We start from the raw sequence: 13139 nt of genomic DNA, 5'->3' as shown, positions 1-13139 counted from the left end.
CGTCATTGCAATTTAGATAAACTTTTCTGAAGTTCTTTATGAAAACCTTTTGATTATTATACTGACTGAGCACTTTGATTTTTGTTTTACATGTTTCCTTAAAATGTTACTTGTCCTCAGGAAATCTTTATATAAGCGAATCTATAAAATCTAGATTGTTCAACTTCATCATATTTGTATTTAACCTAATAAAGCAGCTCTGGATATCCGGTACTGTAGTCACTATTGTCATCTGTTTATTTTTTTGCAGCTAGAAAATTTACTGTGACATATTTAGCTGGCATTATATTTCTGTTGGTCATTGTGGTGCTTGGGATATGTTAGCTTCTGTAGGCTTGCCAAATTGTTCTAGGACATTTCAACATACTAAAAAAAATTAAAATAGTAATCATTTATTATTCTGTGTGTTCTCATTTTTAATATTTTTATTTTCCAGTCTCTTGCTGCAGATCAGTTGCTGAAACTTATGAGTACTGTTGATCCCAAGTAAGAACTTTTTTCCTTTTGCTTCCATTGATGATAGAAATATGTCAGTGTCTGCAGATAGCAGTTATTTTTTGATAGCTAAAAGAAATTTATCTCAAGCATGCAATACATAATCCTATTTTCTAGAAAGAAAAATCCAGAAGTAAGCCCATCTATAAAGGGTTTTGTTTTGGTGTAATTTTTAATTTTTGAAGATCATTGTAAATAGCTTAAACCAGAGTGACCAAAACCATCTACCAGAAAAACGGTGCAAAGCGAAATGGTTGTCTGAGGAGGCCTTACAGATAGCTGAGAAGAGAAGTGAAAGTCAAAGAGAAAAGGAAAGATAGTGCAGAATTCCAAAGACTACTTAGATAAGAAAGCCTTCCTAAGTGAACAGTGCAAAGAAATAGACTCAATACAATGGGAAAGACTAGAGATCTCTTCAGGAAAGTTGGAGCTACTAAGGGATTATTTCATGCAAAGATCAGCACAATAAAGGACAGAAAAGGCAAGGACAAAACAGAAGCAAAAGATACTAAGAAGAAGTGGCAAAAATACACAGGTGAACTGTACAAAAAAGGTCTTAAGGACATGGATAAAAATGATGGTGTGATCACTTACCTAGTGCCCCATATCCTGGAATGTGAAGTCAAGTGGGCTTTGGGAAGCATTACTATGAACAAAGCGAGTGGACGTGAATGGATTCCAGCTGTTATTTCAAATCGTAAAAGATGATGCTACTAAAAGCACTGCACTCAATATGCCATCAAATTTGGAAAACTCATCAGTGGCCACAGGACTAGAAACAGTCGGTTTTCATTCCAATCCCACAGAAGATGAGTGCCAAAGAATGTTCACCTACTGTACAGTTGCACTTACTTCACATGCTAGCAAGGTAGTGCTCACAATCCTTCAAGCCAGGCTTCAACAGTACATGAACCAAGAACTTCCAGGTGTACAAGCTGATTTAGAAAGGCAGACGAACCAGAGATCAAATAGCCAGTGTCCATTGGATCATAGAAAAAGCAAGGGAATTCCAGAAAAACATCTTCTTCATTGATTACATGAAAGCCTTTGACTGTGGATCACAACAAACTGGAAAATTCTTCAAGAAATGGGAATACCAGATCACCTTACCTACCCCCTGAGAAACTTGTATGCAGGTCAAGAACCAACAGAACCAGATCATGGAGCAACGGACTGGTTCAAAATTGGGAAAGGGGTATGTCAAAGCTGTATATTGTTGCCGTTTATTTAACTTATATGCAGAGTACATCATGAGAAATGCCAGGCTGGATGAAACACAAGCTGGAATCAAGATTGCCTTTCCGCTGCAAGCCAAGCTGCTTCTCAGACTTACTTCATGAATATCATCCTAAGGATTGTTTCAGGATGACGATTAGAGAGCTTAATGTTGTCTTTAGTTGATTCATTTAAAAAATTACATTGACTGCCTCCTATAAGCTTGTACCTTCATGGCATTTATACTCAGGAAGGGACACATTTTTTAACTACAGTGAAGCATGTGCATCCAACTCATGGAGGTACAGAGCTGCTGTGGGAACGTTATGACAAGGAGAAGAACTTGGCTTGAAGATTAGAGAAACCTGGGAGATATTCGAATAAGAGACAGAATTGAGGGAAGCACTAGCCCAGAGTAAGAGTAATATACATCACATGCTAAAAGTCACTGTCTTTTCAGTGCTTTGAAAAGTTTTATTCATGGTGCTGTTTGTATTACCTACTTGACATATCACAGATTCTTGAGATGTTTTCATTAGTCATTTCTTAGTGTGTTAAGTGAAAGTCACTCACTTATTTTCAACTCTTTGCGACCCCATGGACTATACAGTTCATGAAATTCTCCAGGCCAGAATAGTGGAGTGTGTATAGCCATTCCCTTCTCCAGGGGATCTTCCCAACCCAGGGGTCAAACCCAGGGCTCCTGCATCGCAAGCAGATTCTTCACCAGCTGAGCCACAAGGAAAGCACCTTAGTGTGTGAAATCTGAGCTAAATTCATTTTCTTTTTTTTTTTTTTTTTCTTTTTAATTGGAGGCTAATTACTTTATAATAGTGTGGTGGTTTTTGCCATACATTGACATGAAACAACCATGGATGTACATGTGTTCCCTATCCTGAACACCCCTCTTACCTCCCTCCTCCCTCATCCCATCCTTCAGGGTCATCCCAGTGCACCAGCCCTGAGCACCCTGTCTCATGCATCAAACCTGGACTGACAATAATAATATACAGAGTTCAATGCTATTCTCTCAAATCATCCCACCCTCACCTTCTCCCACAGAGTCCAAAAGACTGTTCTATACATCTGTGGTCTCTTTTGCTGTCTCGCATGTAGGGTCATCGTTACCATCATTCTAAATTCCATATATATGGGTTAGCATACTATATTGGTGTTTTTCTTTCTGACTTACTTCACTCTGTATAATAGGTTCCAGTTTCATCCACCTCATTAGAACTGATTTTTCTTTTTAACTGGGTGAAAGTCACTGTCAGTAAATAGGAAAGCATGTGAGGGAGGCAGAACAGAATCATTTGATTATATTAGTTACTGGCATTTTTTCTAAACATGACCAGGTGAAATCCAAGCATGTATCTACCATGAAGCTTATTAAGTAAAGTATGACTAATAGAATTAAAAAATAAAAGACCTCCCCGTAGTCATTCTTGTTTACATTTTACACTGCCCACAAATAACTATCATCCTCAACTTGGTGTCTATGGTTTTTTCTCTCTTTTATAAACCCTTAAGGCTAAAGACTAGACCCTTTAACCTTTTCAGTCAGGAATTTCATAAGTAACCTTGGTATGTCATCAGCTTCTGCCTCAGTTTGTCGTCTGCAAACTTAAAAAGGAATTCTCTTCCTCAACAAAATTAGAATGAAGTAGAAAAGTTTTTTAAATCACGTGAAGGAACGTTCTATTAATGAAAAATAATTGCCATTATTACTAACAAACACATGAAAAGATGCTCAACATCACTCATTATCAGAGAAATGCAAATCAAAACCACAATGAGGTACCATTACACACCAGTCAGGATGGCTGCTATCCAAAAGTCTACAAGCAATAAATGCTGGAGAGGGTGTGGAGAAAAGGGAACCTTCTTACTCTGTTGGTGGGAATGCAAACTAGTACAGCCGCTATGGAAAACAGTGTGGAGATTTCTTAAAAAACTGGAAATAGAACTGCCATATGACCCAGCAATCCCACTTCTGGGCATACACACTGAGGAAACCAGATCTGAAAGAAAGAGGTGCACCCCAATGTTCATCGCAGCACTGTTTATAATAGCCAGGACATGGAAGCAACCTAGATGCTCATCAGATGAATGGATAAGGAAGCTGTGGTACATATACACCATGGAATATTACTCAGCCATTAAAAAGAATTCATTTGAATCAGTTCTAGTGAGATGGATGAAACTGGAGCCCATTATACAGAGTGAAGTAAGCCAGAAAGATAAAGAACATTACAGCATACTAACACATATATATGGAATTTAGAAAGATGGTAACGACAACCCTATATGCAAAACAGAAAAAGAGACACAGAAGTACAGAACAGACTTTTGAACTCTGTGGGAGAAGGTGAGGGTGGGATGTTTCGAAAGAACAGCATGTATACTATCTATGGTGAAACAGGTCACCAGCCCAGGTGGGATGCATGAGACAAGTGCTCGGGCCTGGTGCACTGGGAAGACCCAGAGCAATCGGGTGGAGAGGGAGGTGGGAGGGGGGATCAGGATGGGGAATACGTGTAAATCTATGGCTGATTCATATCAATGTATGACAAAACCCACTGGAAAAAATAATAAATAAGGGAGAAATTGGGGAAAAAAAAAAAAGAATTGCCATTATTATATTCTCGTTTACTAACAATTCTTAGAAAGTATAAGGAAAGTTGATGGATGTTCAGCAAAATTAGTTTTTCCTTACTTGACATATCTGTGTCTTTTAAAATGGCAAGTGCCATTTCACTATATTGTGTGTGATTTTGCCAAAGTTATGGAGTCTTCTCACTTTTTTAAAGGAGTATCTTAGTAAAATGATGGGAAACAGGTATTTAATTGGATATATAAATATGTTTTTAAATATGTCAAATGCAATTCTTGGTTCTATTCCAGATTGAATCATGTCGCTGCTGGTCTTGTTTCACCAAGTCTGAAATCAGATACCTCTAGTAAAGAAATAGAGGAAGCCATGAAGAGAGTACGAGAAGCACAGTCCTTAATTTCTGCTGCTATAGAACCAGGTAAAATAGATCTATGCAGTTATGTTTAGAAATATTTTGAATAATACTTAAGTCATTTTTTCCCCCCATATTTTTATACAAGGTCTTTTAGGGCCGTGATCCTCATTTCAGAGGCGGATGGGTGGTATGGATAAGTGTTGTCACCCAGACATATTTGGAAATACCTGGAGAAACTTAGTTGTCATGCTGGTACAAACTACATCCAGTAGGTAGAGGGCCAGGGATATGCTAAACATCTTACAGCGTTCAAGACAGACACCTCCCAATTCCTAAAGGGAGAATTACTCATTCTGAAACATTGGTGCCTAGGAGTACCTAATGCTTTGTGTGGTATTTTGGTGGTTTTTTAATTTGGGGGGTTTTACTGTTTTTTTTAGTCATTTATGTTTGCCTAAGTTCAGGTATGACCTAAATCAAATCCCTTAATGATTATATAGTGGAAGCGAGAAATAGATTTAAGGGACTAGATCTGATAGATAGAGTACCTGATGCCCTATGTACAGAGGTTTGTGACATAGTACAGGAGACAGGGATCAAGACCATCGCCAAGAAAAAGAAATGCAAAACAGCAAAATGGCTGTCTGAGGAGGCCTTACAAATAGCTGTGAAAAGAAGAGAAGCGGAAAAAAAAAGGAGAAAAGGAAAGATATTCCCATTTGAATGCAGAGTTCCAAATAATAGCAAGGAGAGAGAAGAAAGCCTTCCTCAGCAATCACTGCAAAGAAATAGAGGAAAACAACAGAAAAGGAAAGACTAGAGATGTCTTCAAGAAAATTAGAGATATCAAGGGAATATTTCATGCAAAGATGGGCTCAATAAAGGTCAGAAATGGTATGGACCTAACAGAAGCAGAAAATATTAAGAAGAGGTGGCAAGAATACACAGAACTGTACAAAAAAGATCTTCACGATGCAGATAATCACGATGGTGTGATCATTCATCTAAAGCCAGACACCCTGGAATGTGAAGTCAAGTGGGCCTTAGAAAACATCACTATGAACAAAGCTAGTGGAGGTGATGGAATTCCAGTTGAGCTATTTCAAATCCTAAAAGATGATGCTGTGAAAGTGCTGCACTCAATATGTCAGCAAATTTGGAAAACTCAGCAGTGGCCACAGGACTGGAAAAGGTCAGTTTTCATTCCAATCCCTAAGAAAGGCAATGCCAAAGAATGCTCAAACTATTGCACAATTGCACTCATCTCACACGCTAGTAAAGTAATGCTCAAAATTCTCCAAGCCAGGCTTCAGCAAGTTCACGTGAACTGTAAACTTCCAGATGCTCAAGCTGGTTTTAGAAAAGGCAGAGGAGCCAGAGATCAAATTGCCAACATCCGCTGGATCATCAAAAAAGCCAGAGAGTTCCAGAAAAATATCTATTTCTGCTTTATTGACTATGCCAATGCCTTTGACTGTGTGGATCACAATAAACTGTGGAAAATTCTGAAAGAGATGGGCATACCAGACCACCTGAGCTGCCTCTTGAGAAACCTGCATGCAGGTCAGGAAGCAACAGTTAGAACTGGACATGAAACAACAGGCTGATTCCAAATAGGAGAAGGAGTATGTCAAGTCTGTTTATTGTCACCCTGCTTATTTAACATATGCAGAATACATCATGAGAAACACTGGGCTGGAGGAAGCACAAGCTGGAATCAAGATTGCTGGGAGAAGTATCAATCACCTCAGATACGCAGATGACACCACCCTTACGTCAGAAAATGAAGAAGAACTACAGAGCTTCTTGATGAAAGTGAAAGAGAAAAAGTTGGCTTAAAGTTCAACATTCAGAAAACTAAAATCATGGCAGCCAGTCCCATCACTTCATGGGAAATAGATAGGGAAAAACAGTGGCTCACTTTATGTTTTGGGGCTCCAAAATCACTGCCGATGGTGAATGCAGCCATGAAATTAAAAGACACTTACTCCTTGGAAGGAAAGTTATGAACAACCTAGACAGCATATTTAAAAGCAGAGACATTACTTTGTCAACAAAGGTCTGGCTAGTCAAGGCTATGGTTTTTCCAGTAGTCATGTATGGATGTGAGAGTTGGACTGTAAAGAAAGCTGAGTGCTGAAGAACTGATGCTTTTGAACTGTGGTGTTGGAGAAGACTCTTGAGAGTCCCTTGAACTGTAAGGAAAGACAACCAGTCCATCCTAAAGGAGATCAGTCCTGGATGTTCATCAGAAGGACTGATGCTGAAGCTGAAACTCCAATACTTTGGCCACCTCATGCGAAGAGCTGACTCATTGGAAAAGACCCTAATGCTGGGAAGGATTGGTGGGGGCAGGAGGTGAAGGGGATGACAGAGGATGAGATGGTTAGATGGCATCACCGATTTGATGGACATGAGTTTGGGTAAACTCCAGGAGTTGGTGATGGACAGGGAGGCCTGGTGTGCTGTGGTTCATGGGGTCACAAAGAGTTGGACACGACTGAGCAACTGAACTGAACTGAAGTTGGGGTAGGGTAGCCTGATAGATAGTCTTTTATTTGACCAAGAAAGCCTAATGTTCTTCTATACACACCATTTGTTTAAAGAAAAGGAAATATATTATTATTTGCAGATTGTCTTTTTGTGATGAGATGAATGGTTGTCCCATTTTCTGTACATATGTATTTGGATCTTTGGTCCTGACTTTTTTTTTAATTATAAACAATGCTTTATTCATTTTCTTCATTCCTGTTCTTAGTGGGATGGTTTTTGTGTATGGTATTAGACAAATAATTATAAAGTATAATGGATAATACCAAATGCTTTCTTTTTTTTTTTTAAATACCAAATGCTTTCTGTGTATTGTCTCATTTAACCAAGTTATTAAATAATTAACCCAGGGTCAGATGGCAAGCAGTTTATATAGATGACTATACAGATATAGTTTATATAGATAAGCAGTTTATATAGATCCAGTTATCTATCTATATGTAGAGAGAGATGGATATAGATATATATAACTCCAAAACCAGAACACCATTTCTGTTTTCATTGGAAACTCATAACTAAAATGATTAGAAACAACTTACTTCTTTATGAAATTTTTTTTGCTGCACGAATTTTTGTTAATTTGATATTCATAATAAGTTGAATTCTATTGATGAAATGATAGAAATGTAAAAGAGGAACTCACTCATTCTCACTTTGCGTAAGCAGGCTAAGTCGCCTGGTGTCTGACTCTTGTAACCCTGAGGACTATGTCTCACCAGGCTACTCTGTCCATGGGATTCTCCAGGCAAGAATACTGTAGTGGGTTGCCATGCCCTGCCCCAGGGGATCTTCCTGACCCAGTGTAGCTGCTGCATTGCAAATGAATACTTGACTCTCAGTCACCGGGGCGAGTGCAGCATTCTCACTTTGGATGATAGTCCATATGTGAAGAATGCAATGGCTATATTTCTCCTCATTCGGTCCTTTGTTAAAGGAATTTATGTGTTATTTTAAACTACTAAATGGTAACAGATCATTCTTGCTCTGCTCGTAAACTTACACAGTTGAAAAGGAGTGCAAAAGTAGAACAGAAAGATTAAAAAGAGAGCTGGTTTAGTTAGTTTCTATCCCAGAAGTAAAGAAATGAGTGATTGATGAGACATATCTAGGAAAGGAGCAGAGCTAAGTGATGACTAAAAAGGAACATTTTGCTGTTTCAAGAATTTTAAATGTTTACCTTATGTTTTTTATTATAAATATAAACATTTTACACTTAAGTACAGTTTGGGGAGGTGTTATTAATACATGAATATGTACAAAGTAGAGTTTTAATCTGGGTGAATTGTAGCTATGTTTGGGGAAGGAGAACCTAAGGAATGCAAAAAGGATTCATGATTTAGAAACCTATAAAGAGTAAAGAGTGAGAAAGGTAGTTATTTTCATAGATTGTTTTATGGATGAATGACACTTCATAGCTTCAGTAAGGATCATATATCAAACCTGAAAATTAGGGTAATAAACTCTTAGAGTAACTCCTAAATGGAAATAATCTTTTTGCAAATGGGAATAGTCTTTTTGCTTAATGATTTCTAAATCCAGATTCCTTTTCATTTAAATCCAGATAAGAAAGAAGAAAAACGAAGGCACTCAAGGTCAAGATCACGTTCTAGGAGGAGGAGGACTCCCTCATCTTCCAGGCACAGGTAATTAGATTGATTGCTATTTGGTAGTAAGTTCTTCCTTGGACAAAGATTATTTCCCTATGTCACATCTGCCGTTAACCTAATTAGCTCATGGTTGCAGTGGTTTTGATAACTACTACTATTTGCAGAGTATGTGAATTACTGTTCACAGGTATATAAATAGAGAAAAGATGGTAGATAGTTTAAAATCCCCCCAAAAATCCAAGGATAGGAAGAAGCCACTGGAATTTGAGCACTAAAATGAATTAGTACTCTGGAAAGGACACTGAACTTGAAACTTTGGACTTGAATTCTAGTTCTGATATTTCACTAGATTCCTGACTTGCAACATGGAGAGCTGTTATGCAACCTTAGCTTATCTATCTAAAGCTTGAATATTTGCAGATGACGTGTTTTGAGATTGCTCTTTGTATTACTGGATAAACTACATGATGCTAACTATTATTCTTTATCCTACCTAGAGTAAGTCTCTGCAGGGTAAAGGACCAGTGTGTTCTCCTTCTCACATGACATAGTTGTGTAGATTTGTAAGGATCTTTCTAGACCATTGACTCTCAAACTTGCTGATATTAGGACCTCTATACTCATAAAAAATATAAGAACTCCAATGAGCTTTTTTGTTTATGTGGTTTGAAACCATCATTTGAAATAAGAAACCCATTCATATTAACTTAGCTTTGAAACAAAGCTTTTCCCAAAAAAATTAAAAGAATGGCTTTGTTTACATCTTACATCTTTGCAAATTTCTTTAACATTTAGCTTAGTAGAAGATGTATAGTATTCTGCATTCAGCTTATTATTGTATATTTTGGTTAATATATATACAAAATCTTGACTTTACACAAATACTTAGAAGAGGGAAAAGTAATTTTATAGTCTTTTCAGGTAATTGGAAGTAGTATTCTTTGATATAATACCAAAATATGTAAAATCTGTTGATCTTTATTATACTTTGAGTGAATAGTTTCACCAGGCATCCTTTTGTACAGTTACGCATTTGGAAAATAATTGATTGCATTATGCAAATTTTCAAATGTTGACACTTTTTTACACAAAAGATGACTTGGTAGTATCACCATATATCTTACCAGTAAACCCTTTTAAAATGTTGGAAGCTGTCAGGTTCACAAAGGTGGGTTTAAGTTTTCCAAAGTTTAATTTTCTCCTGAAAGCTCAGATTTTATTATTGGCAACAATTTTTTTTCCTTGAAATGATAATTCATTTTTCATGAAAGTATCTACCAGATACCCAAGTCTGAACAACCATGGTTTGTCAGTTCTTTCAAGTAAAGATGTTTCATGGCAAAAGCAATTAGGTAAGCTCACACTCAATCACACAAGTGTCTTCTTTGACAGTCACTGAACTTAGAAGTATCAGAGATGATTTATGCATACTGCTCATTTCATTGCACAGATTGTTGCTGAAGGGACCAGATTTAACATTTCTAGTCAATAATGATACTACTTTAACAGTACTCAAGGAATTAGATTTAATAAAGTAAATAGTTTTTACTGGCTCTATCAAAGACGTCCTTGGTGAAAATGGCAGGATTTTCACTACAGAATCTTCACTGCAAATGCCAGTGAAGAATACAGTAAATAACAGGTTCAGTTGCCACTATCTTGATTTGTAGTAAGGAGATGCTTTTGCACCATTGGTACAAATGTCAAAGTGGCAAAGGCAAGTATTACCTTGTTATGATTCTGGGGTGGGTAATTGACCTTATAGCTCCCATAGCATTGTTAAGTTATTTCTTAGACTGTGCCTTAGTCCATTGGACTGCTATAACAGGATACCATAGACTGTGTGGCTTATAAACAATAGAAATTTACTTCTGACAGTTCTGGAAGCTGGGAAATTCAAGATCAAGGTGTCAGAAAATTTGCTGTCTGGTGAGGACCTACTTCCTCATTTATATTGATGGTTTCCTATATCTTCACTGTGACCTCACATAGAAGGATGGACCAGGGGTGGGGTATCTCAGATTTATTTTTTTTATTTTTAATAATTTTATTTATTTATTTTTGAGTGTGCTGGGTCTTGGTTGCTGTGCAAGCTTGTAGCTAGTTGTGGTAAGTGGGGCTACTCTGTGGTTACGGTGTTTGGGCTTCTCATTGCAATGGCTTTTCTTGTTACTGAGCACAGGCTGTAGCACGCTCGGGCTTCAGTCGTCAGGGCACATGACCTCAGTAGGACTGGCTCCAGGCTCTAGAGCGCAGGTCAGTGGTTGTGGCTCACGGGCTTAGTTCCTCCGTGGCATGTGCAGTGTTCATGGACCAGGGATGGAACCCCTGGTCCTGCATTGGCAGGTGGATTTTTTGCCACTGAGCCACCGGAGAAGCCCCCTCTGAGACGTCTTTCATAAACACATTCATCCTATTCATGAAAGCTGGGCCTTCATAACCTAATCACCCCAAAGGCTCCTACCTCATGACATGATCACATTGGATATTTGATTTCCTGTGAGAATTCTGGGAGGGCACAGAGTTGCAGTCTGTAGCAGAGTGTTACAGGGTGGTCCTGTCTGCTGTGTCTGTCATCCACCTTCACCCCAGTCCATTTCGTGCTGAAAGATTTTGCCTTTCAAAAACCTAAATCTAGAACATCTGAGGGCTCCACTGAACCTTTAGAAGTTCCCTATTGCCTTAATAAGATGACACACAAAACCTTAGTATTCGTCTTAGTTTAATCTTTCCACATTTAACATTTGCCACTCCAAAACTGCTAACTTAGTTATTATATTTGTTATGGTACTCAGTGATTAGTGATCATTGATGTTACTGTTGCAAAAAGATTATGGCTCACTGAAGGCTCAGGTGATGTTTAGCAGTTGAGCAACAGTATTTTTTTAATGTATGTACAACGTTTTTTAGCCATAATGTTATTGCATACCTCACAGACTAGTGTAAACATAACTTTTAAGTGTACTGGGAAACCAAAAATTCATTGTGACATACTATTACTGTGATACCTTTATTGCAGTGGTCTGGGAGCAAGCTCTATCTCTGAGCTGTGCCTATACTTAGAATACTAACTTTCCAGGACAAGTGCTTTCATGGCTTTGTTTGTATTATACGAGTTACATGCTGAGCCTTTCAAATATTAATTTTAATTATAACCATGAGAGAAAAGTCCTTTGGAACACTTGTGGTAACACATCATAGCAGAAAGATAGTTGTTATAAATTGTAGTATTTTCAGCATCTTGACATATAAAATGACCATTACTTTTAATATGCTTTTTACTTATATATAAATAGTAATTAATAATAGATAATAATAATTGTTGTTCAATTGCTCAGTTGTATGCAACTCTCTGTGACCCCATGGATTGCAGCACGCAAGCTTTCCCTGTCCTTCACTCTCTCCCAGAGTTTGCTCAGACTCTTGTTCATTGAGTCAGTGATGCCATCCAACTGTCTCATCCTCTGTTGGCCCTTTCTTGTCCTGCCTTCAATCTTTCCCAGCCTCAGGGTCTTTTCCAATGAGTCAGCTCTTTTCATCAGCTGGCAAAAGTATTGAAGCTCCAGCATCAGTCCTTCCAGTGAATATTCAGGGTTGATTTCCTTTGGGACTGACTAGTTTGATCTCCTTGCAGTCCAAGGAACTCTTATGAGTCTTGTCCAGCACCACAGCTCAAAAGCATTAATTCTTTGGCATTTAACCTTTATGGTCCAACTCTCACATGCATACATGTCTACAGGAAAAACCATAGCTTTGCCTATGCAGACCTTTGTTGGTGAAATGATGTCTCTGCTTTTGAATATACTGTCTGAAAAAGTTAAAGTGTAGTAGTAGCTCAGTCATGTCCAACTCTTTGTGACCCCATGGACTGTAGCCTACCAGGCTCCTCCTTCCGTCTGTGGGCTTTTCCAGGCAAGGGTACTAGAGTGGGTTGCCATTTCCTTCTCCAAGGGGATCTTCCCAACCCAGGGATCGAACCTGGGTCTCCCAAATTGTAGGCAGATGCTTTTACCATCTGAGCTACTAGGGAAGTCAGTGGTTTGTCATTGCTTTTCTTCCAAGGGACAAGAGTCCTTGAATTTCATGGCTCCAGTCACTGTCCACAGTGATTTTGGAGCTCAAGAAAATAAAATCTGTTTCCATATTTTTCCCATCTATTTGTCAAGAATTGATGACACCAGATGCCATGATCTTCGTTTTTTTGAATGTTGAGTTTTAAGCCCGCTTTTTCACTCTCCTCTTGCACCTTCATCAAGAGGCTCTTTAGTTTCTCTTCACTTTCTGCCATTAGGGTGGTATCATC

The 13139-nt window shown here is 38.2% G+C and overlaps 1 protein-coding gene across 7 annotated transcripts in view; it reads left to right on the top strand.

Moving 5' to 3' along the window:
• Positions 1–13139, top strand: part of SRSF11 (serine and arginine rich splicing factor 11) — a 51334-nt gene that overhangs the window by 26542 nt on the left and 11653 nt on the right. For all 7 annotated transcript variants that reach the window (XM_061121630.1, XM_061121633.1, XM_061121631.1 and 4 more), the window contains 3 exons: positions 437–486; positions 4615–4742; positions 8791–8872. In XM_061121630.1, the coding sequence (XP_060977613.1) occupies positions 437–486; positions 4615–4742; positions 8791–8872 (260 nt within the window). The remainder of the gene's footprint in view (positions 1–436; positions 487–4614; positions 4743–8790; positions 8873–13139) is intronic.

The sequence above is a fragment of the Dama dama genome, chromosome 20, assembly GCF_033118175.1.
Source record: "Dama dama isolate Ldn47 chromosome 20, ASM3311817v1, whole genome shotgun sequence".
NCBI classification, from domain to species: Eukaryota; Metazoa; Chordata; class Mammalia; order Artiodactyla; family Cervidae; genus Dama; species Dama dama.
Note: the sequence above shows the minus strand (reverse complement) of the source record. Positions and strands in the feature narration are given on the sequence as shown.